The 25,233-nt window shown below is 29.0% G+C and overlaps 3 protein-coding genes across 3 annotated transcripts; all 3 read left to right on the top strand.

Annotated features, from left to right (window-relative positions):
- Nucleotides 1-826: 826 nt before the first annotated feature.
- LOC119667092 (band 7 protein AGAP004871-like) lies at nucleotides 827-12,955 on the top strand. The gene is made up of 4 exons (XM_038076381.1): nucleotides 827-1,054; nucleotides 11,293-11,809; nucleotides 12,511-12,676; nucleotides 12,743-12,955. The coding sequence occupies exons 1-4, from the start codon at nucleotides 907-909 to the stop codon at nucleotides 12,881-12,883; spliced, it is 972 nt and encodes a 323-aa protein (XP_037932309.1). The 5' UTR covers nucleotides 827-906; the 3' UTR covers nucleotides 12,884-12,955.
- Nucleotides 12,956-15,232: 2,277 nt separating this feature from the next.
- Nucleotides 15,233-16,902, top strand: LOC119667084 (band 7 protein AGAP004871-like). Its single transcript, XM_038076370.1, has 4 exons — nucleotides 15,233-15,438; nucleotides 15,897-16,413; nucleotides 16,471-16,636; nucleotides 16,691-16,902. The coding sequence occupies exons 1-4, from the start codon at nucleotides 15,300-15,302 to the stop codon at nucleotides 16,799-16,801; spliced, it is 933 nt and encodes a 310-aa protein (XP_037932298.1). The 5' UTR covers nucleotides 15,233-15,299; the 3' UTR covers nucleotides 16,802-16,902.
- A 5,135-nt stretch (nucleotides 16,903-22,037) lies between these two features.
- Nucleotides 22,038-24,783, top strand: LOC119669122 (stomatin-like). Its single transcript, XM_038078906.1, has 4 exons — nucleotides 22,038-22,223; nucleotides 23,824-24,340; nucleotides 24,424-24,589; nucleotides 24,649-24,783. The coding sequence occupies exons 1-4, from the start codon at nucleotides 22,088-22,090 to the stop codon at nucleotides 24,754-24,756; spliced, it is 927 nt and encodes a 308-aa protein (XP_037934834.1). The 5' UTR covers nucleotides 22,038-22,087; the 3' UTR covers nucleotides 24,757-24,783.
- The last annotated feature ends 450 nt before the right edge of the window (nucleotides 24,784-25,233 follow it).

Below are 25,233 nucleotides of genomic sequence, written 5' to 3'. Positions count from 1 at the left end.
TATATATATATAGAATTTCATATCAATTTTTTATACGAAATGGATATTAGTTATATTATTTTTATTTTCATATTATTTTATTTTTATTCCCGAAATAAGTACTAGGCTTTAATGCTAATTTTTATTAATATTTAATTCCTTTGAGTTGAAGGCAACTTTAAAAGTTTAAGTTAATTACTTAATTAATTATTTATTTGAGTTAATGATGTGGGGATTTTTTTACATATATTTCAATGAAATTATTGCTTCCCATAATTAGTAAATAATTAAACCAAAATTAAAAATTTCTTTATTATAAATATGTATTATATATTTACAATATTATATTATACTTACAATATTATAAATATAAACCTAACTTTATTATAAAGTACTAAATAAATATGTACATATGTATATTATTTCAGAAATTTCCGACATTATTTTAATGTATAAAGTCTTAAACGCGAACACCATATGAAATATTTTTCAATTTATCTAAAATCAATAAAACTATATAGATTTATATACCACTGAGAACGCGTGTTATTGTATAGAAAAATCTTTCAGTCTGGTTAGCTGCTGGAACGCTACGTACTAAATATGAAAAAAAAAACTCAATAGAAATGCCCAAAAATAAATTATGTTGTGTTCTTTTATGTTTTCATTTTGGTTCTGATTTTATAAACAAAACAACTTTTAAATAAAAGAAAAAAGTAATAAAAGAGTTCATTTGCTGAAAATATTGCTTTCTGTTTAAATTTACCTTATCGAATAAGAATGTGAAAATTTGAAAAAATCCGCTGAATTATTCAGTTGATGTTTTTGCTTTGCTTAATTAGGAACAAAATTCTCGGGAACAGCAGACGTCTGCTTTCAGTTGAACGGTGTTCGTAAATTCTTTACTTAGTGTATTATTATTGAAAAATGGATTCTTCTGTGCAACATCAACGTGCACGTTTTAACCAGCCGCCAACTTTGATAACTACCACCCATCCCACTACGGATATACGTGCCCATACAATTTCAATACCGGCGCCACAAGGATCGAATACCTATCAGGGGCTAAAAACATGTGAGTGGTTTGCGTGAAAAAATTTTAAAAAATTAATAGTACTAAAAATAAAAGATAAACTTCAGTTACAACGCCTGAAATCGGATAAATATAAATGTAGACATATTGGCTACATACAGGATGCCTATATCCAGTATGTTTATATCTCTATAAGGATATAACAAATATGTGAAAAATTCTAAACGAGATTTGGTTAATATTAAAAAAAAATTGCTTATAAAATGTGATAAATAATTTCTTTAATTAATTAAAAAAAAACAGAATATATACTAATTAATTAAAAACTGGATACCTACTAGCAGTTTATATCTCTATAAGGATATAACAAATATGTGAAAAATCCAAAACGAGATTTGGTTAATATTGAAAAAAAATTGCTTATAAAATGTGATAAATAACTTCTTTAATTAATTAAAAAAACAGAATATATACTATTAAATTAAAAACTTGCCTACGAAAACAAAAGATCTGTGAGGGTGTTAGAACTGCTGTTCTGCTAATAATAATAATAATGTCCTGCTGTCCTATAATAATTATAAATATAATGTAATAATTATAATATAACAATTATAACAAAATAGTTAACATCTCAAATTGCACTCTTTCAAGATTAAATTTCAGTTTAAAACATCTTTTTTATTTAATTAATTCTATAACTTATCAGTACTTTAATAAAATTATTAAAACCAAAAATTTCCGTAAAAAATTTCCGTTATTACATTAAATAAGCTCCAGAGATATACAGAAAAAGTGGATTTTGTTCAACTTTGGGAAAACACATCTTTTATAAATACCATTGCTAATAATGTTAATCATCTTTATTTAATGATGTTCTTATTTTTAAATAATTATATACAAAATATTTTAATATCTACTGTTTTGTTTACAAACAAAAAATTAATTGTTTAAACATTTCAATGCCACCACCATTTGTTTTCTTACATATCAGAAAAGAAATAAAATCTATTCACTTATTCAACTATAATAGTTCATACAGAATAATCCCAGTCTTATATATTGTTGAACATCTAATTTAACAATTTATATGTGTTATAACCCCATTAGTAACTCCTTTAATACTTGAATATTCAGAACAATTATATGCTGTTAAACATCTAGCTGCTTAGATGTGTTGGGACTTATTAACAACTCTTTTAATATTTGCCCATTTAGAGCAAACATAGGTTTAAAACTAACATTAAAAGTAGTATTCAATACAGGATTTAGTATGAAATTAATAATCTTGTATATAGAGCAGAATAGTTATAACAGCTAATCATATGAATAGCGATTAAATAATTAATTATTTCGATCATAATGACTTGATTGTGCTTTTAGCTATGATTACTGTGTCATCAGCAAAGGTTGCGGTGTGCGATGTACATTAACATATATATGTAAATATTCCAGTATAGGTACATACTGTAGCTGATGTTTATCCCCATGAAAAAAAAGCTCAAATAATCCTGTGGTAAGGCATGCCTATTGTAAGAAACGACAAAAATCCAGTATGCATTAGCCATTATTGTTTGGAGTTTAAACGTTCGGAGTAAATGAGTTTCACTTGCAGCACCCGACCAGAAGTGTAAATTTGGCACCACAGCTTTGGCTACCCTGGCTAATTGAGGTTGGGCCATTTAATAGAAGCATTGTTGTGGGCGTAGTTAAACCCCAAAACTGTGTTCATTATTTTTATTCAAAATTGTGTTGCATTTTCCAATAGCAGAAGCCCTCGCGCCTTCCCTTCAATTCTTGGTTGGGAGTTCACCATAAACTTAAAACATCTAATAAAATAGAGTAAAAATTAGTGATGAAACAACAACATTTTAATTTAAATTTATTTGAATTTTTCAATTGTTTTAATTATTGGATGTTTTAGAACTTTGAACCTTTCAAATCAGAAGCCACGCTTTTCAGATTTCAAGCTTTGTCAATTTAGAAGACAATAATACGAACATTTCCATAATAAAAGCTGGAATGTCAGAGAGGAGTGTACTAGGTCCAACCCTTAACACACTGTTCTCAGCTGTTGATGAATTATCACTTAATCCAACAACGCACATCGCAAACTTTGCTGATGACACAGTGATCATAGCTAAAAGCGAAGATTTAACAGTCGGTACTAGTTAGTTGCAAACAAATCTAAACAACATCCAAGTGTGGTTAAACAAATAGCGCATTAAAGCTAACGAATTCAAATCTCCACAAACTGCATTCAATATTCGCCATGGTTACTACCTACCAGTTAAACTAAATAATAACGAACTATCACAATCCGATCGCACGAAGTATCTTGATCGGCGTCTCACCTTTGATACTTTTGTTTCAAAAACATTATAGATTTTCATAGCAATCTATGCATAGACTTTCCAGATAAAAACTCTGGAGAACCTGATACCACAGCTATGTTGTAGATTCTTTAATATTAAATTAAACTAAGTTTTTTATTCTTTTGATCTTTTGTCTTCTTTATACTTCTATAAAACTTAGATTTTCTATTATTTATATATAACACATATATTTAGTACAATAATTGAATGTTATCAGAGAAATATTTAGTTCTTATACATCATACTTTCATCGCATAAATAATAAGAAAGTTCAAATTGTATTGGTTTGTTTTTAATGTCTGAAATGCAAGGATAAGCTAGATACCATATAAAGACGATTTGTCTCAGCAAAGATATTATGTTTAAGGATGTTAACTGTAGCATTTTTACCAAACATCGCTTGCCATCAATGTCATCAAAACCACATCAATGTGATCAATTTTTTTGTTGTATAGATACAGCTAACATCGGAATATATGACTACTATGCAAAAGTAGTGTCTTGATGTAATTTTAAAAAACAAGATATATATTTAAAGTTAATGTTATATATTATAATATTATATTTAAAGTTAATATCTATAATCCAACTATAAATAAAATAAAATAAAGTTTAAATTGAAATAAAGTTTTTAAATATAATATATTACAAATTACTCTCTTTAACGTTACTACAGAATACAATGGAAGAAACTCTTAACCCCATCGATAATAAGACATTTCAAAACAAAAAACATTCTTTATTAGATCGAATTGTGATATAATATATATACTCACAGTATATTCGCAGTGCTGTTTTCCACTAGAATAATGTGTCATTATTCTATCGAATTCTGTGTAAACACAAGCGAGATCATAATAGCATTTATATCGACAAATTATAACGAATGAGGAACTGTGGAGATTAACTAACCAAAGTAGGATTGCAAGCAAAATCGAAAAGCAAAAGTATGGCTGGATAGGTCACACTTTATGTAAACCTTATGAAGAAATTCCACACGCAACAATGTACTGGAACACACAAGGGCATCGACGGAGAGGCAGACCTGCAGCGACTTGGAAGCAAACTATACAGACAGAAACTAGCAAATCGATTAACGAGTTACGATGTACTGCACTAAATAGAGATAGTTGGAAAAACTTTGTTGTATCCTTAGGCTACTAAATGGAATATGGCATTTAATAATAATAATATCGACAAATAGTTCAGATACACTTCGGATGCATAATATAAATTTGAATAAAGCAGTATTTTTAATAAATCTTACCACTTTTTTGCGATATTACCCAGATTTTCTCCCTATTTGGTTTTTTTTTTCTTTTTTTCCGATTTCTTAAATATTAAAGAATTTAAGAATTTCCTTATTGTTATATTATATAATATATTTAGTGCTATTAGCTGTAGTTTACTTCAATGTATATACAGAGTTTTCCATATTGTGGCTTTGAAATTAAACATACATAAAACCCAATTGTAATGAGATTTTGATTAAAATTTAATTTCTGCAATTTGTTTAGATTATGACTTTAGGTTTGAAATAAAAATTATTCAAATATTCTGCATCTAATATATTACAGAATTGTCTACTTTTGAGGCAATTTTCAACGACTTATTGACAAATAACCAACAATAGCTATGCCATAACTTGACGGGTATTTTTTTATCAAAATGTTGACAGTCCGCATAAATACAATGTGTTAGTCCACAAAAAGGTGTAGAAGTGACAAAATTCATGATATTTATATTTGTTATATCATATTCACGTAATGTTCAAAAAAGTACATGTCTATCACAGCTTAGTATGTCACAGAGGTGACAATCTTGTTTTTTAACATATCCTTTAAGTTATAACACAACGCTTTCAGACCTACTTAACCAATAACCACCAAGTTGAAATTGAGTCTCATCACTAATGATAACTATTCGAATTTTGACAAAATTTGCGGTTTTTCAGTATCAAATAATACATATAGTAAATTTATAACCTTAAGTTAGGTTAGGTCTTGAAATCAAATGTTTTGAGTAATAGTTCTGTTTGGCATATTACTAATACAGGCCTTCCAATTTTTTTTTTTAAGATGAAAAGCTTTATGCGCCGTTAAACCGAACGTCGTCGTAATGGTGTGCCCGACTCCCTAACACTAATATGTAGTATACGGTCTAAAACACCCCCTCTTCAGCGAGACTTATTCCCCCTCGGAAACGCTTTCGCGTTACTTCTAAGATGGTTGTTGGCATAAGATGTTGGCATTTCAAGCCACGCTCTTGTGATTTTCGATCTGCGTTCAAACCACCACTTTTTCACCGCATTTTTTTGGTATCTGCACTATTCCAATTTTATTTTCCTTTCTAGGTCTAATTTCTTCGTTTTGAGGACTTGAATCACATATGACTCATATTAATGTTAGGTGTGCCCGACTCCCTAACATTGATATGTAGTATACGGTCTAAAACATCCCCTCTTCAGCGAGACTTATTCCTCCTCGGAACTGCTTTCGCTTTACTTCGTGGAGGGTCTCTTTTAGGTTGGAATTTCAAGCCACGCTCTTCTGATCTGCGTTCAGACCACCACTTTTTTGCCGTATTTTCTTAGTATCTGCACTATTCTAGTTTTGTAATTTCTTCGTTTTGAGGACTTGAATCACATATTACTCTATCGTTCGCCAACTCTCTGGGTTCGCTCTCATCTTTTCCACTATATTCTTTTCCTTCCAAACAGTTCTTCCAAATATATTATCATGAAATACATATGTAATTCTATATTTGAACTAGTTTGTGCACTGACTGCTTGTATAAGTAAAACAAAAAGGTGTACGTCTTAATTGATATAGTTTTTATTAAAACTAATTATTGTAAAAATTGTTAGAATTTTCTATTAAAAAACACTGTAACAATTGTATTTTAAATAAAACATAAAATGTCTACAAATAAGTCTACTTGCCCTAATACGTAAAGTTTTGTGCTGTTTTGTTTTAGATTGAATGGTATTGAATGGAACTATAGCTATCCAAAAATACAAAATCTGTCGTTTTATTAAAATGAATATTTTTGCAATGTGTTTAGAACTTTTCTGCTTACTTTGAACCGCGGCCATATATATATTATATATGTTATGCATGTGGATAAAAAATAGTTCACATAACTTTGAGTAAATTTTATTTTTTGTGACCACCCAAAATAGACTCATAAAAAAGTAATAATAAGCAATAAACTAGAACTAATATTTGCTTGAGCTATAAAACTAAACAAGAGCATCTGAAATAAACGAACCAATAAAAGTGAAGGAACACATCACTAATCTGTTTGATTTTGTGGGTTAAGTCGTAAAATCGAAATCAAAATAAAACTAAAAGAAATTAATGCGCACTGTTTCCACACGAATGTCTTCAAGATGATTAGAAAAGCTAGAAACGGAAATCCGACACAAAGGAATCCAACAATAAATATACCCAGTGGTGTACACCATTGCTTATAATTTATAAGATAAATTGCGAACATATATTAATTCTGATCAATCAGGTACACATATACTCGTGTATAAATATACAGATTGGAATATTGATACCCGAACAATCCGAACAAATCAACAATTGCACAATCTTACAATCTTCATTACTTGAACATGAACTGAATTAAGAAATTTCAGAAATTCACACGCACATATCTCAATTATTCAAATCAACATATCTGCCGACCGATCCCTCCCAACCTTATATTAACTAAATCGATGATATATAAATTCTGTATTGAAAATTTGAGTTTTTAAAAATAAATTTTTTTTCGTCATTAAATCTGAAATATATTCCAAACAATTTTTCAATATGCCACTTGCGTCAGTATTGCAAGTTCGTTAAACGCCTGAAGTCAAATCAAATCAAATCTCGTAAAATAAATTTTATATCTTTTTTAATAGACAATTTTCATTAAAACTGCATTGAATGATTGTTTTTATTATCTTAAAGTGATTTATACGCCTACAATTCATGAAGTGTTTGAAAAATATAATTAACCATTCCAACTAAAGTTAGTTATGGTAATTATTGATTGATATTAATTATTTTAATTATAAGATGTATACATTTTTATTAAATCCTTATGGCTTTATGACGATTATTGATATGATAATACTCATTATTAAAACTATTATATATCAGACAACAAAGAATCTGTTTAAACAGAAATTAAGTAATAACTGGTATTAAGTGAGTGATGAAGGTGACCCTGAACCCTGATAAATTTAAAACGCTTGATTACTTACTAGACTACCGATGTTTCACTCTCTTAGTCGCTGTCTTTTAATTGAAAATTTGATAGTGAAACACTCTTGTAGTTAATCCAAGTTACCACGAGAAAAGTAGTTACGCTCTTGTTTTTTCAACCGCAATGGACTGGCTGTGGACTAGTTTTTTTTATCAAGCGTAGAAAACACAGCTTTATAAATACTGTTGTTATTTTTTAAATTTAAGACTATTTCTGCACCCTGGTATATCAGAAATGAAAACATACATTTCGAGTTGAGAGTTCCGATGGTTAAAGTTCGAGAGAATAAGGCAGAAACATATTTCAAATCTTGAAAACCTTGTGAATCCGCTGGCTAGACCTCTTGCTAATATGACAACTACCTCTAGACTGATTGACCCCCCATTCTGCTTTGCTAAAAATCATTCAGATTAATTCAACTTATACGCCGTGATATCTGGTAAATATCCCGTGGTTACTTATTCAGAGGCCCCTTAAAAAAATTTACGAATCATTTTATATTTCATTACAGTATGTTTAAATAAAATAATTTGTAATGTAATGTTATTAGTCTTCAAGTATTAGTCTTCGCTTTAACTTAAAGCGATTCAATAAAGACATATTGTTAAATAAAAAAAAAAAGACTATTTCTTATAGAAAACTGTTATACATATACTATATACTTGCTATGTATCGCTTTTTATTTAATATTAGTGCAAGTAGTTATGCTATTGCCAAATTAAATAAATCTCAGTATTAGAGGAAAACTAGAATTTAATTTTAGTCTTTTTTGAAGAAACGTAAGAAGGAATTTCAACACTGAAAACCTTGTAGTTATATTCTGAATCACAAAAGATATTGTTTCCTTTTAGTTATAGAGTTACTTTTTAAAACTAAAGTGTGTATTTCTTACTAAAATTAAATTCAAATTATGTAGTGTAATATAATACTTTTTAAAACAAAGGTCCAAAGAAAGTAGAGAATCAGTAATCTTATTATTAGAAGATTACATATATGATATTCACTCTTAATAATTTGTTAAATATTTTAAAAAGAATTCGATTCATGCTCATTTCTGGAGAATATGTATTTTTGCTATTATATATATTTCTTATATTTACCATATAAATCTAATCAACATTATGTATATATTTTCACTTCATTGTACTTTCACTATTCATAATGACAAAATTTCTATTATGAAAGGATAAAATCAAATATTGAAAATGTTCTCATTTAATCTGAATACAAAAACAAACCTGTGAACCTGAATAGCGTTCAGTTATCTATATTTACAATGCCTGTGTAAAATCCGTCATTTTGTATGAATCAGAAATTTGATTGGTAAAACAGGGAAATGCAAAGAAAACTTTACCAACAGATGCTTACATAAAATTTTGAGAATTTGTTGGCCATGTAGAATTTCAAATAAGAAATATGAAACTACTTCAATGAACAAATAAAGAAGATATCTACTATTAATCCAGAAATATAATTGGCTTGGCCACACTATTCGAAAGCCGAACGATGAAATATGTCACGCTACGTTGGACACTGCGATGGAACCGCCAAAGCTATAGTCACAGAAGAAGATCACGTTACACCTGGAGAAGAACAATAACAAATGAAACTGGCAAATATTTAAAAGAATTACATTATATTGCTAGAGATAGAAGTAGTTGGAGATTATATGTAACAGGTCCCTGATGCAGATGAAGAACAGCTAATAATAATAATCTCATTTAAAAGAACACTGAATTTTATAATTATATACTCTTCACAAATATGGTTATATTGCAAATAATAATTACCTTACAAATTTCAATTTTCAATAATTCATTTACCAATGAAGGTTTACTATTTTGCAATATCCATATACTCTAAGTGAATTTTGTACAAATAGACTTTTAAAACACACAAGACAACATAATTATTGTTGCAAATTTATGCCATTCTTTGGCACGTCATTTTTCCTTTTGCATTGTTGCTTCTTGTTTTCTTGTGCTGCTCCTCTCAACCAGCTCTGAATTCAAATATATGTATTGAAAAGGAAAATATTTAAACGTTTATAAACGCATTAACGGGTTCTTCTATCGATGAAGAACGTGACCACGTCGTTTGTCTTTATTGTGTGGAAACAAAAAGAAGTCGTTTGGTGCCAAACCAGTACTATTCTAAATAATTGCACAACAAACACAATGATTGTTTATGAATAAAAAAATTCGAATATCGTCGACCTTGTATGTTAACACACAGGTCCATAATTCAAAATTAACAGAGTTTTGACAAAAACAGACTTTTAATTATAGCTTAAAAAACATATAAAAATATGTTAATATTTAATAAGATGTGTTGTTCTTACTAAAATATTTTAGTTTTTTTATTGTTAATTTTTAGAACGTTCTATCCATTAGCTTAGGGTGTCATGGCCTGTATGTTGGTATGTACGACTAACATTCAATTATACCAAAATCTGGTGTTCTCACATAGAATTGATAGTCTGCTTAATCCCAGTTAATGGTTATTATTTCGTATTCATAATTTATTCCTTGTTGTAGTCAAAGCGGGTATTTAGGAATCTACCGAGTTAATGCCATCTGACTTAACTCTCTAAGTTTCTAATGCATAATATTTTATGCATTAATCCCATTTTAATTTTTTTATTTTGAAAATTTTGCTTAAAATAATAATCACCCTCAGAAGTTGAGATAAGCATTTTAAATTTAACTAATTCTGAAGTATAAAAAATATAAGGCCTGAATTGACCATCTTACAGTATGTTGTATTAGTTCTTATTTTGACCATTAATTGACCATCTTACAGTATGTGGTATTAGTTCTTATTTTAATTCTATAAAAATATTATGGTTCTGAATTTAATGAAAGGTGACTAAATTTTACCAAATCTGTTATGGAATTGACCATCTTACAGTATGTGGTATAAGTTCTTATTTTAATTCTATAAAAATATTATGGTTCTGAATTTAATGGAAGGTGACTAAATTTTACCAAATCTGATATGGAATATATCTTATAATAATTATAGAATATAGAATATTTTATAAAATATATTTCATATTTTTTGTGATTAATGTTATGGTTATAACTTTTAATTTTATATACATATTTTCTATATATGACGCCCAATACGAGTACACATATATATTCTATACAATATTCACTAAATATAGATTTATTAGTGCGATTTGTGTTTCTTTAAGTACATACTAATATACATGCTAATTTAATTTATTCTTTTAAAGAGATGAATTTACAATTAGTTGAATAATTTATTATTATTAATTTATAAATACAAAAAATAAACAAGTACGAGTACACATTATTTATACACAAAATGAAATATGTTCTGGATCCCAATACCCCTTTTCTCAAAATATATCAAATACATATTATATTTGTATATTAGCGTCTAAATTCAAAATGATTCAATTTCTGTAACATTTTAAGTTAAAAAAAATACATTTGTTTAAATTTTGGATATTAAATAAAATTTATGCCTCACTTCTGTTTATTTGAAAAACATAAACATACTTGTAAATACATGCGCAGCAAATTTAATAAAATTTATTAAAAATATGTACAGCATTTATTTGCTAGCAGTTCCTAAATTGTTTATTTTTAAATAATTAAAATTTTTTTCACATTCTAGCGGAGAATGAAAATATGGGTTGCGTGGAACTACTTGCAACTGCGATCTCTGTTATACTCATGGTATTAACTTTTCCCATATCGGTGTTTATATGCTTCAAGGTAGTTTCAGAGTATGAACGGGCTGTTATATTTCGCATGGGTCGCTTACGTAGCGGAGGTGCCCGTGGACCGGGTGTTTTTTTTGTATTGCCCTGTGTTGATGATTACTGTAAAGTCGATTTGCGCACAGTTTCATTTGATGTACCACCACAAGAAGTACTTTCAAAGGATTCAGTAACAGTTACTGTAGATGCCGTCGTTTATTATCGCATAAGTGATCCCCTTAAAGCTGTCATACAAGTCTCCAATTATAGTCATTCGACTCGTTTGTTGGCAGCAACTACTCTACGTAATGTTTTAGGTACACGCAATCTTTCTGAGCTGCTGACAGAGCGTGAGACTATTTCACATACAATGCAAGTATCGTTAGATGAAGCAACTGATCCATGGGGTGTAAAAGTAGAACGCGTGGAAATGTAAGTAAAATTCAATCTTTTTTTTAATAATTTTTGTTTAAATTTATAAATATGCATATATATAAATAATAATTAAGGTTGATTTTTTTGTCCAATGTGACGCCTCTTATGAACGTCTTACCATGATGAGTACTTGGCCATACTCGACACAGCGTTGTATGGTCAGCCAAATTTCAATAAATTAATCAATTTTTTTTTATTGTTTTTTCATTACTTTTTAAATCTTTTATTATTTATGAATTTATTATTATTTATGATTATTTTTATATATTTTTGTTGTTTCGAAAAATTATTGGACGAGAAAGTCAGATTTTATGTTAAGGATAGAAACCGTTGGTATCAGGGAAAATAAAAGAAACATTGCCTTTTTGAAATAAGTTTTAAGTTAAACAATCAAATGTTAAATATATTAAATTTTGCCGAACTTTAAATATTTATTTATTAAATATTGATTTATTATTGCCATTTGATTATTGAAAAAATAGAGTACTACCAAATAAACTATTCACATAAACTGGAACACCAGCACAACGTATTGCGAATGCATTCATTTAAATATATTATTATCATTTATAATATTTAAGAATAATACTTAATATATCACAATAAATATATTTAATAAATGCTATATTAAATAACATATATAAGCATCTATAAATGTATATAACATATGTGTATATTATCATATTTCATATTATTAGTAAGGATGTCTCATTACCAACCGCTTTGCAACGTGCAATGGCTGCTGAAGCCGAAGCAGCCAGAGAGGCAAGAGCAAAAGTTATCGCTGCAGAAGGGGAGATGAAATCATCGCGAGCTTTAAAGGAAGCTTCTGAAATTATATCAGCTAGCCCCTCTGCTCTACAGGTACTATTAACTTACTCTAAAATAAGTATCAAATTAATTTAACATTAATATCTTTTATTATTTCAGTTACGCTATCTACAAACTTTAAATAGCATATCTGCAGAAAAAAATTCTACAATTATATTTCCCCTGCCCATGGAATTACTAACACCTTTCCTTGCAAACAATTCACACTGCGCCTGCCGACATCAGAAGCAACACCAATGACGATTACCACTACAAGAGTATTTAAATGCTCTAAAACTATACGAAATTCCTTTTGAACAGAATTAGTCATATACTTGGAACTAGTACATATATAATTCTATTATTAGAACTACTATGTTATATTATTATTATTTTTTAATTTATAAGAAGTCTTAAGTGGATCTTATTCGATAAAGCATCATACAGAATTTTGTGTAGATTAGTAAAAAATGCATATATGCATATTGTATATATGTCTGCATACTGTGTGCATGATGCTATGAGTGACATATCGTGCATGGATGCTTGAAAATTATTTGTAGTAAATAAAGTTCGTGATCGTTTATGAGGATGGTCCGCAGAGCATAAAAACTTTAAAAAAATGTTTGACAGTTGCATTGATATGTGAGTCAGTTAGTATATCGATTACTTACGAAGCTTGATAGATGAGGATGCTTGACAGTAAAAGAACCGCCTTAAGCTTCAATTACATCACCTTTTGGGGCGTAACTAAAAGGGAACTTCTTTTCAGATATTAATTTCTATTGTTTTTATTACTTGTACTTTATACTATTATACTTAGTAACTTATAAAATAAAAAATAAAGAAAATATTTTGTAAATATATTGCATTAGTTATTATTATAATTATTGACCTTAAAACTGATTACCACTTATTCCAAATCCTACAACGACAATGTTATTTCCTTTAGAAATATCTTTGCTGAATACAAAATTATGAAGATAATGTTAGATGTGAACTATCTAAGTAAGAAAGAAAATATTTTAGGCAGTACATTACTGTCCTTTTATGACCAGAGTCTACTGTTTTATAAAACGAAAACTCAATATGCAATTGTTAGGTTTGGAGTAACACATAGAAAAAATTTACAATATCTTATAAATATGATCTGTTAAGAGTCACGCTATTTGCAGATATACTTTAAATTTTAATTGAATTTAGGACGTGTGCGAGTTAGGCTAAGTTGATGCTAAACCAAATGGGAGATTTTTTGGGATTTTAACTCGCACACGACCTTAGACAACTTTTAATCACAGGCATAAGTATGTCTATAAGTCACAGACTGAAAGTTACTGCTGGTGATATCCACACCAGCTACAGTTCGAAAACTAGTTTGTAATAATATCGAAACAAATCTGATAATCGGATCTGCTCCAAGACTTTCAGACAATATTTCTTAATTTGAATTATTTTAACATAAACCCATTAAATATTTTTTATTTCTTGTTTAGTTTCAGGAGTGTTCAGCCAAACAATTGCTTGGCCAGATCTTTGCTGGTAGCTCATGGTATATAATACAATTCTACCAAGTTCTACTTTGTTGTCAATCTCGGTTTTATCAAACTAAACCTATTTATTAATGTTCTTTTTTAGCTAAAATTATTAACACATTAAATTTTTATTTTAATAAAAAAAATTGTTGATTTGTCAACGATATCACAACAGGTCCATATACTTCGCCGATTTTAAAACAATGGAACCCGTCAAATACACGTACATTCGTCAATAATTACACTGCAACAATTTTTGATTAATTTGAAAATGCTTCAACTTAAATCTGAACTTCATTTTTCTCTTGCACATTTGAGTCTCTAGTAAAAATGGAGATTTTTTCAGCAAACTTTTTACGAATTAATAAGTTTATATTTTTACATTTCCATCAATTCCTCTATTTCTTCCACAAAAGGACTAGTTTTTTAAATGTTTCTTAAACTTATTTTTCAAGAAATATTTAAAATATCCATCCTTATAAAATGGAAGGGGGAGATATTCGAAAAAGATATCTAACGCAGCAATTTTAACTATTTTTAATTAGTAAATCTGCAGAAGACAAAATTCATATTACTTTATATGTAAATTTTTATTATATTCTTTAAAACCTAATATTTTCAACAGAATGTCTAGTAGAAAAATAGATTGTAGACTTGAGCTCGACAGCCAAAAAGTACTGAAAAATCGTTGAAAACTCAAAAAAATACCACTTTTTGTCGCAGTGTTGTTGAATATAACAATGGATTATCCTCCGTTTACATCCAACACATTTAATAAAATTCATTTACCTTTTAGGAAGTTGATATATTTTATTATGTAAAAAATTATAAAGCCTTACCAAAACTCAAGTTAACCTTATTTTTTATTAGTTATTAATTGAATATAGCTCATAATGCAAATATTTAAAACCTTGCAAGCAACCCTCGTACGAATATTTTATAAAAAAACAATCATTCATTTAAAATAAATATGTACAGTGTATACTGATATAGGGATTTGCTACAAAAGTAATGTCTCCAATTATTTAAAACATTTTATAGTGATAAAAAGCAGCTACGATCAGTTAGTTATTGAAAGCTCGGCATTACGCTCTGAAGTAAATATTTTTTAGGAATTTTTGTATTGTTATTAAACAAAGATAGATATGAATCCATCTACAACGGCAGTGCAAACTGCGTATATTATGGAAACTATAACGGAATCAAATCACTCGTTGGACAACAGAGAAATTCGGATTCCCGGCCCACCAAGAAGACAAAATCCATACCAAGGTTTAGAAACATGTAAGTACAAATAATTGTATGTATATGTTTAATATATACGTATGTATATTGCATATCATTAAAAAATATTAAATAAAGTCCGCACATTATTATTTATTATAGAACTATAATTTGCAATGGATCGTTACACATGGTTCTTTAAATAGTTCCAAATGGAATAATATTTTGTATATAAACAAGAAGTATATAAACTTTTTAGTATTATTTGTAAATTCAAATTCCATTTAGAAAAGCTCAATGAGAACTCATTATATGTACATACATATGTATGTGCTTCTGAGTGTTAATCACTGCGTTCATGTAATTTATTTAATGCACTAAATACAACTCAAATGAATACACATACATACATATGGTATAAATTTATTTAATTTTTAGATTCATTGTTGAAATACTATTATGAATCACCATGAAACTAATTTAACAATAATTTTATCTTAAATACACACACACTTTAGCGGAACATAAGAGCATGGGATGTTTTGAAATTTTTGCAACGACGTTGTCAATAATTCTAATGATCCTCACGTTTCCCGTTTCGGTCTTCATATGTTTTAAGATGGTAACAGAATACGAACGGGCCGTTATATTCCGAATGGGTCGCTTGCGAAGTGGTGGTGCACGTGGTCCAGGCGTTTTTTTCGTATTACCATGCATTGATAAATACTCTAAGGTTGACTTACGCACGGTTTCGTTTAATGTTCCTCCACAGGAGATACTAACCAGAGATTCGGTAACAGTAACAGTGGATGCTGTAATATATTATCGCATAAGTGAACCACTTAAATGTATTATACAAGTATCCAACGCTAGCGAATCTACGCGTTTATTAGCTGCTACAACACTTCGCAATGTTCTTGGTACATGTGATCTTTCCGAATTATTAAAAGAACGTGAAGGCATATCTCATACAATGCAAATATCATTAGATGAAGCAACATATCCATGGGGTGTTAAGGTGGAACGTGTCGAAATGTTAGTCTGATATTATCTCATTTATCTCAATTATTAATTTTGCTATTGATTTTACAGCAAAGACGTTTCACTACCAAAATCCATGCAACGTGCAATGGCTGCAGAAGCTGAAGCAGCTAGAGATGCTAGAGCTAAGGTCATTGCTGCAGAGGGTGAAATGAAATCTTCACAGGCCTTAAAGGAAGCTTCAGATATTATATCAGCGAGTCCGGCAGCTTTGCAGGTAAAAAAAACGATTTTTCAATCTATTGCGATAATAATCTTTAATTTTTTACAGCTTCGATATTTACAAACATTAACAAGCATATCTGCAGAAAAGAATTCTACAATTATTTTTCCGTTACCTATAGACTTATTAAGACCATTCATGGGAAATAGCTCAGTATAACTATGTTGAGTTCACAAAATGGTATAGTCTATTTCGGTTATCTTATCACCGAATCGTGTTAATTTCGAAGAAATTTAATTATAATCAACCTATTGAGTAATATAAACTAGTAATATGAAAAACACATTTAAATTTTGTTTAGAACATTGAAAATATTTATACAGAAATTGTATATTATTTTATTTTAATTTTATTTAATTTTGTTTCATTTTATTTAATTTTATTTAATTTAATTTTATTTTAATTTATTTTAATTTATTTTATTTTATTCCCTTTCTTTGGGCTATTATCTGAAATTGTGATTGTGGTTTATTTCACTATAAAAACTAGAGTGAAATTGAGCATCAACTGCATGCATGGCTAAAGTTAAAGGGTTTACTGTAATGTTTTCTTTCAATTGTATTTCATTGAAACATATAATTATTTATAATTAAATTCACTTTGTATTGAGGATATTTTTAATTTCTAACTAGATTATTTTTAAAAAATGATGATAAGGATTTTTTTTTCATTTCTTTAAGATGAAAAAAAATTGAACTATTCATTCTACGAGTACAACAACGAAAACTTATAAAAACAAGTGATCAAATAAAAATTCTTCTTAAAAGAAATGGTTTTAGTTACCAAATATTTTATTTAGTAAAATCGAAATTTAAACCAATTTTTATAGACATATATTAAATGGTTATAAAATTAATAAACTTATGTCTATCATATTTGCAAATTAATTAATTTTTGAAACTATACAAAAGTAGTTTTAATTTTATCTATAAGTAAAACATGTTACACAAAATTATTCATACTAGTATAATTAGTTTATCTGTTTATACTTATAAAAATAAGATCAATAATATCTTTAACAGTAATATTTGATTGATTTTAATTATCTAACATTATCTAGAAGACTGAATCTGATTTATCTTGAATTGAATGAAATAATCTCCTAAATGTAGCATAAAGCATCTTTTATTAGTTTAAATCGATTTCTTTATAAGGATAGACAATAAGGTCATATTTATTCTTTCACATTGAAGACAATATGGTTTTCTATTCTTCTTATCCAACTTATCCAATAGTTGAAATTATGTGATATATTAGGCGCGCAAGATTTTGTACTATTAAAAAAAGTTCTGAATTTTTGATTGGATTACAGCGATTGCCCTCCATATTTCCATAAATTTGCCTTTATATTTGTATTGCATATACAAGGTCTTGTAATAGTAGGTATATGGCTGCAATTTCTTATCTTATTCTTCTTAGTTGAATAAATGCAATTCTAATCTTCACTATATTCCTCTATTATTATTATTATTGTTAGGGGATGTGGCACTGTGACCGGCGAGTCTATTGTACCTCTTTCTAAGTTTAGAGCAGGTCTCTAAGCCCAGTTGCGTCAATAAAAAGTAGTATAGAACCTACTTTACAGAGTTTTATCGTTTGTTCCGTAAGAATATACATTTCCAGAAGCCTATTCCGTATGTGCATAAGCGCAGCGCATTCTAACAGCACATGTGTGGCCAACTCCTCATTCTCTTCACAGAATCTACAGTTTGTATCCGTAAGTATACCCAGTCTTGTAAGGTGGTATTTTAGTTTACAATGCATTGTTAACATTCCTGTGATGATTCTAAGTTTTTTTTTTGATGGATTCATACAATCCTGGTATCTCTTATTGTTATAGGTACCAATAAGTGATATCGATTGTGTTAATCTTGGTATATTATCCCAGTAATCCTTTTTATTCCGATTGTTCCATATTTTTATGGGAGAAAGGTGCGTACTATGTCCTAGTCCATTATTAATTTCAAATATTTTGCATTCAATTAAACAAATAAAAGTGATTTGTGACGACATGTTCAGAGCGAATTAACACCCGAAATAAGTAATCTTGATAATATTATTATTAAGTCCGAGTAACTTTTTTGACTTCAGTCAAACATATTTGACATATATGCATATATGTATATATGTTTTAAAATTTATTATTAATCTTTCATTTGATTTTATCGTGCATTAAATTCCATAGAATTGGAATTTGTAATTTTAATTTTAAACAGTTTCTTATTTATAGTTTTTGCACATAAAAATAAATTATTTCTTACATTTTTTTCAAACTGAAAATGGGATTCCCCATACTCGTTGTTTATTCTGTGACTGTTGAAAAACTCAATGCAGAGGTTAGCAGAAATAAAAATTGGCATTTTCAGATATGCCTACATTAGATATATTATGTTTAATGCACAGCGGCAAACTACTGAACATTTAAGAATTAATACTATTTCAAAAAGATTTTTATATAATAACTAAAAATTTTTGTTAACATTGATTTTCAATATAATTATTATTACAATAATATAATATAAAGTGTACCATAAATGTTTTAAAACATTGGAATCACTTTTCAGTAAATTTCCTAATGATAAAAAGTTTGAAAGCATAATCGCTTTTGCCGATCTCTAACCTAATGAAATGAAGGATTGACTTGTTTTTCCCTAAGCCCACATAATAGCTTTTTACTTTAATTGTTCCCGTACTTTGGGATCTCGAAAGATGAGAAAGTTTGTGAGAGCAAATTGAAATTTCATTCTGTACAAAATTTACTTGAAAAATTTCTTCTGGTAAAATTCAAGAGAAGTCGAAAAATAGCTGATAAGTGTTATATATGGTATATCAACATTGCAATTGAATAACTTTTTTGAAGCAATGGCGCTAAATTTGTATATCTTATTTGTACGTGATGTAAAGAGCATCAAAAGCCACAGTGTAAGACTTAAACCCTTTAAAACAATCTCTTAGGAATAAATAGAGAAGATTTCCACAGCAAGATAAAAACTTAATACTAGTAATCAAAGGAGAAAGATGTAAGCAACGGGTTTAATACTTAGGTGACTAGGTTTATCTAAACCAGAAGGCATGGGAGTCTTGCAGTTAGATGGGGATTAGGTGGTAGAAGCAGGGGCTGAGTTATTTCACGACCACGGGGATGAATTAGTTGTAAACTCTGTGACCGGGGTTCGAGAGTGAATCACGGCTGTAGATTGGGATGATGGGGCATCCGAATCCCATTTATCGACGTATAGCGTGAGCTATTGAGGGGGTTTGAGACACAGGGCTTAGATGAGGTCTTCAGGGAGAATGCTGGAGGTCACAATTTTTTATTGAAATAAATATTTAAATGTATCGGAAAGTGAAGATTGTTTTTATTTAATGAAGACTCAAAAACAATTAATGTAATGAAATTTATGCAAAATTATATATCTGAAACATATGTCAACTACAGTGAAATGGAGTTTAGAAGGCAATTTAAGATTTCCCGAATTTTTTTTTCAACATACATACGTTATATTTGCAAAAAGTGATAGTTTTAAAAGATTACATATGTACAAGCGATTCTATGCTGAAATGCAAGTAGAAATAAATAGAATCTCTAAACCAATACTGCTACTATACAAATTGAGTTCCTATTCTTCTATAACAAATAGAATATTTTACCCTTTTTTCATGATGATCAAGATTCGAATGAATAAAACTACTTTCTACAATCTTCATTCAAACAAAATAGTCATTAGAAACAAAAAAATAATTTATAAGATTTTTACTTGAAAGTAGGTACTCCCAAACTTTCTGTGTGAATCACTTTTCTAAGATAGTAAACATAATTTTATTATCATTTTTAACTTTACTTGACTCTAATTGAACAGTACGGGAGCAGACCTAATGATATTATTTGAAAGACAACAAAAATCACGGACGGATTTAATGTCATTGAATAACTTTTGTGAATTAATTTTACAGTTTTCTACTTTTTACGAAAAAGAAAATGTACAGAGAGTAAAGCATTTCGAAGACTAGAACTCCCTGAAAAAGAAAGTGGTCCCAATTTGTAAGCGTCTAGTGTATATACGACTTACCAAATAATATCAGACATGTAGTCTGAAATATGCGAGACGTTTATGAGCTTTTATCAAAACAAATATAAACATTTTATAATTATATACATATGTATGGAGATAACGAATGTTTCTCTCTCACATATAGTATGAAAGATAAACAAACTTCAATGAGCACAATCATAATTTAAATCAATTTTATACTTAAAAAAACAAGCAAAATCTATTTTTATACTTGACATACAGATTACAATAGTTGACGAAATATTTATACGGTAGATTAAAAAAATAAAAAATCCAATTGCATTAATAACTTTATTAGTCAGATATGAGTATAGTTGTATATTAAAATTCAGCTGATCGAAAACTTTATAAAAAATATAGAGGTGTACCTATTAAGATAATAAAAAATATAAACAAATGTCTAAAATAACTTACAAAACTTATTTAAGAATCTGTTAGATATCTTTACTGAACATATCTTTACTTAGACGACTTACTTAAATTTTTTTAAATTTGTATAAGTAGATCAATTGAGTACTAACTGAGTACCGAGACACCGACAAAGTTGATATTTAACCACATGCTTCCAAAAAAGTCGAAACAACAAATATGGTCTACCACCGTGATTCATAAAACCGTATGTATTCCGATATTAATTATTTCAATCAATAAATTATATCTATCACGAGGATGCAACCGTAATGCATCCGTATTCTTAATTAATCAAGACTTTCTTAGGTTAAGTTGACTAATGTAGAATCTGTGTGGTCCTCTATCAATAATTAAAGGATTCGCTCAAATTTTTTTAATTCATAAAAGAAGATCAATTTACTTAGAACCAAGATAATAGCTTAGTAAATATTTAACCATATTTTTCCATAAGAGTTCAGACTTAAAACACTTCCCTTAAGATTTGCCTTAAATTGAGTCTTTATCTCTTTTCAAATCGTCGATAAATGATATACAAATATGAAAGATATTATTGTGTCTATTATTTTTATTTTTTGTAAATAAATTATTGTATACTAAATATAAAAAAGAACAAAATACTACTTAATAAGTATGTATATATAAAAAAAGTATATAAAATATAACACCACTACTCATGAGATTATTTTATATTATCTTGCAAAAATTTAGCGGTTTTGAAGTAGCCCTTGCAGCAATCTAAAAGTTATTATTGTTTATAAAAGTAAAAATATATTTGTTTATATGTACAACTAAAGTGGCCGACGCATATTATAAATTTCTTTATTAGAGAATGAATAACACAGAATCAGAGTTGATAAAATATAATTATAACAAAAGCAGTCAGTTAATATTTATACTTCGGTGGAGCCGCTTGTTTAGCACTTGTTGGCTATAAAGATTTTTCTCTATATTGTGTTTGATTATGGACTCACCAACGCAAAATCATAAAACTTATTTAGTGAATCACGATGAGAACTCCCAACAACCACACACTGCCAATCCGCAAATTGAAGTAACAATGCAACCGGGTCCCAACAATTATCAAGGTTTCCCGACTTGTACGTCTCTGGTATTTAAAACTTATTATTTATTAATTATTAAAATTCACTATAAATTTATATTTCAGGCTTTCTATGACTTAAGCATGTACATTTTAAGACCATAAAAGAATAGGTTAATAACAACAATATTTTCATAATTTTCTGCTGTTCTATTAAATGGTTTTGCTTCTCATCTTCTAATCTTGATTTAGAATTGATTTAGGAAATCAATTATAGTAAGTTTAAAAACCATTTAGAGCTATTTTTATGTCATCAAAGGTGTGGGATTATCTTTAGGCCTGTTTAAGGATTTTCTCACAAAGTGCTGATATATTATAATATGTCTTCGATGATTTGGGAAATGATTATGTGCTTATAAAAAACTTTGCTTAGAGAATTTGCTTAGAGAGGGCCCATAAAGCCATATAGTACACTATGATATTAGGGAAGGATGTGATTAGATAGGTTAGCTGAACTATTTATTTTTTTTAATTTACATCAGAATTTAATATTATTAATAATAAATTTCGACTACGGCAACGTTAATAAAGACTAACAAAAATTCCTTTTTAAATAAAAAAAGTTATTGTGTAGTAGTTGCCTGTTGAAGTGATAGACAATAATCCAGTCAAGGCATAGAGAGAGGTTATGAAGAAACCTCACAGTTAATAAAGAGTAAAAGTTCTCAAGTGCACTGACTCAACTAACCTTAACACAGTAATAATGGCAGATAACATGAAAAAAATTACAAATACATGGGTTCGGATTTTGTTGGTGACAGGAGTTGTATAGTAGCAGGGCATTTTTTTGGGAACAAGAATGCATTATGAATGGTTGGGATTTTAATTGAAGCTAACCTTAATAGAGAATAGAACTGCAGTTAGAACACATATTGTGAATATAAACATTTATGCATGACAAGTAACTGTATAGTACCTACATGGTTGTACCCTGATTTAAATTCGGCTAAGGTAGTTCTAGCTGCATTGAGAAGGGGTCACTCTTTACTGGAGATATTGGAGAGATGCTTGTTGATGTCGATATATGCATGAAACGAAGAAAGAGATTTTTGAATACATCTTGGGAAGGGTTAACTTAACATGTTGCCTTTGAATTGACCTTTGACAAACAAGTAGATTTAGCTTAAATAGTATCTGATTATGCTCTTTTACAAGAAGCATTTTAGATTCTGCATAAAGGTGGTCAATATGCGACATGTGATGATAACATCGCAATAATATTTATATCTAATAATAAGATTTTATTCCATGGCGTCTAACACAGTTCTATTGCTTTATATGTATCCAGCAGGTTTCCTTTGTCTTTCCCCCTTAACAAACGTGCGAGAGACTTCAGCACTTTATTATGAGACTAGTCAACTTTAGTCAACATCCTGTCGAGAACAAAAGTATGAAATAGACTACGCTATTATATTTTCATATACAAGTTTATATAGCTGTAGTTTAATTTTTGAGAACTAAAGGCAATGACTAGCTTAAAAATAACTTTAAAAATATTATTCAGAAAATTATATAATATAACAAAATACATCAACTTAAAGCATTTGCCAAGTTAAAATACACTCTCAATAATAAACATTAAAATGCTCTTATTTCAGCGGAGAATGATGGAAAAAGTGTGATTGAGATTTTAGCAACAGCCGTCTCAGTCTTACTCATGATTCTGACTTTTCCCATTTCGATATTTATATGCTTTAAAATAGTAACGGAATATGAAAGAGCGGTTATATTTCGTATGGGTCGTTTACGCAGTGGCGGTGCTCGTGGACCTGGGGTTTTCTTCGTTTTACCATGCGTCGATAGCTATTTTAAAGTAGACTTGCGTACAGTATCTTTTGATGTACCACCTCAAGAAGTACTGACCAGAGATTCAGTGACAGTATCTGTCGATGCTGTAGTCTACTATCGTATAAACGATCCACTTAAAGCTGTCATACAGATTTCGAATTATAGTGAATCCACACGATTATTGGCAGCAACTACATTACGTAATGTACTTGGAACACGAAATCTTTGTGAAGTATTAGCAGGTCGTGAGATGATTTCACACACAATGCAAGTATCTTTGGATGAGGCCACAGACCCGTGGGGCGTTTTAGTTGAACGTGTGGAAATGTAAGTAACTATTTTAAATTCTAAATTATATTAGAAGTTATATTAATATATATAAAATAAAATAAAAAAACATTTTTTTATAGTAAAGACGTTTCACTGCCAAAATCTATGCAACGTGCAATGGCTGCTGAAGCTGAGGCAACTAGAGATGCTAGAGCTAAGGTTATTGCTGCTGAAGGTGAAATGAAGTCATCACAGGCTTTAAAAGATGCCTCAGACATTATATCGTCCAGTCCTGCTGCATTACAGGTATTTTGACTTGCTCTGTTTGTTTTTGATTAGATTATTAAATTACTTTCTTTTTTTAGTTACGTTATTTACAAACTCTTAGCAGCATTTCTGCTGAAAAGAATTCAACAATTATATTCCCGTTACCAATAGAGCTTTTGAGACCATATATGGGCAATAACACATAGTTATGGCAAAAATATGTATAATGTATAAAGAAGCATATAATGTATAATAAATATGAATATAATGTATTGCAAAATAAGAGTATTCTTAAATATTTTAAAATATGTTTATGTTCGAGCTAAAGAAATGTAGTAGTTTGTAACGACACTTTTCCTAAAGTCGTTGATAATTGTTGGGATATCCTCAGCCTATCCACAATCGCCACAATAAATTTCTAACTTATTATAATTAAAATTTTATAATCCAAAAAACAAAAACAAACAATAATGAAGTGTTTAAATATATTATTACTATGATGAATACCAATCGATCCGGAGCAGAGTAATTGTCTTGGATGTCCTGGTGTAGATCTTGTGCTAATTATGTTTTCTTTAACGCTGTTGTAACAACCGATCGTATAGAGACAGGTTTGCTTTGAATACTTCTTTATCTCGAAATATTCTTTTTGTTTACTATGTCTTCAGTTGAATAGATCCTTA

Source organism: Teleopsis dalmanni, chromosome 1, assembly GCF_002237135.1.
Source record: "Teleopsis dalmanni isolate 2A chromosome 1, ASM223713v2, whole genome shotgun sequence".
NCBI classification, from domain to species: domain Eukaryota; kingdom Metazoa; phylum Arthropoda; class Insecta; order Diptera; family Diopsidae; genus Teleopsis; species Teleopsis dalmanni.
Note: the sequence above shows the minus strand (reverse complement) of the source record. Positions and strands in the feature narration are given on the sequence as shown.

Coding starts and splice junctions, on each gene's coding strand:
- LOC119667092 (XM_038076381.1), top strand. CDS start 907: ATGGATTCTTCTGTGCAACATCAACGTGCACGTTTTAACCAGCCGCCA. Junction 1,055..11,292: donor CTATCAGGGGCTAAAAACAT/GTGAGTGGTTTG, acceptor TTCACATTCTAG/CGGAGAATGAAAATATGGGT. Junction 11,810..12,510: donor AAAGTAGAACGCGTGGAAAT/GTAAGTAAAATT, acceptor TCATATTATTAG/TAAGGATGTCTCATTACCAA.
- LOC119667084 (XM_038076370.1), top strand. CDS start 15,300: ATGAATCCATCTACAACGGCAGTGCAAACTGCGTATATTATGGAAACT. Junction 16,414..16,470: donor AAGGTGGAACGTGTCGAAAT/GTTAGTCTGATA, acceptor TTGATTTTACAG/CAAAGACGTTTCACTACCAA. Junction 16,637..16,690: donor CGAGTCCGGCAGCTTTGCAG/GTAAAAAAAACG, acceptor AATTTTTTACAG/CTTCGATATTTACAAACATT.
- LOC119669122 (XM_038078906.1), top strand. CDS start 22,088: ATGGACTCACCAACGCAAAATCATAAAACTTATTTAGTGAATCACGAT. Junction 22,224..23,823: donor TTATCAAGGTTTCCCGACTT/GTACGTCTCTGG, acceptor CTCTTATTTCAG/CGGAGAATGATGGAAAAAGT. Junction 24,590..24,648: donor CCAGTCCTGCTGCATTACAG/GTATTTTGACTT, acceptor TTCTTTTTTTAG/TTACGTTATTTACAAACTCT.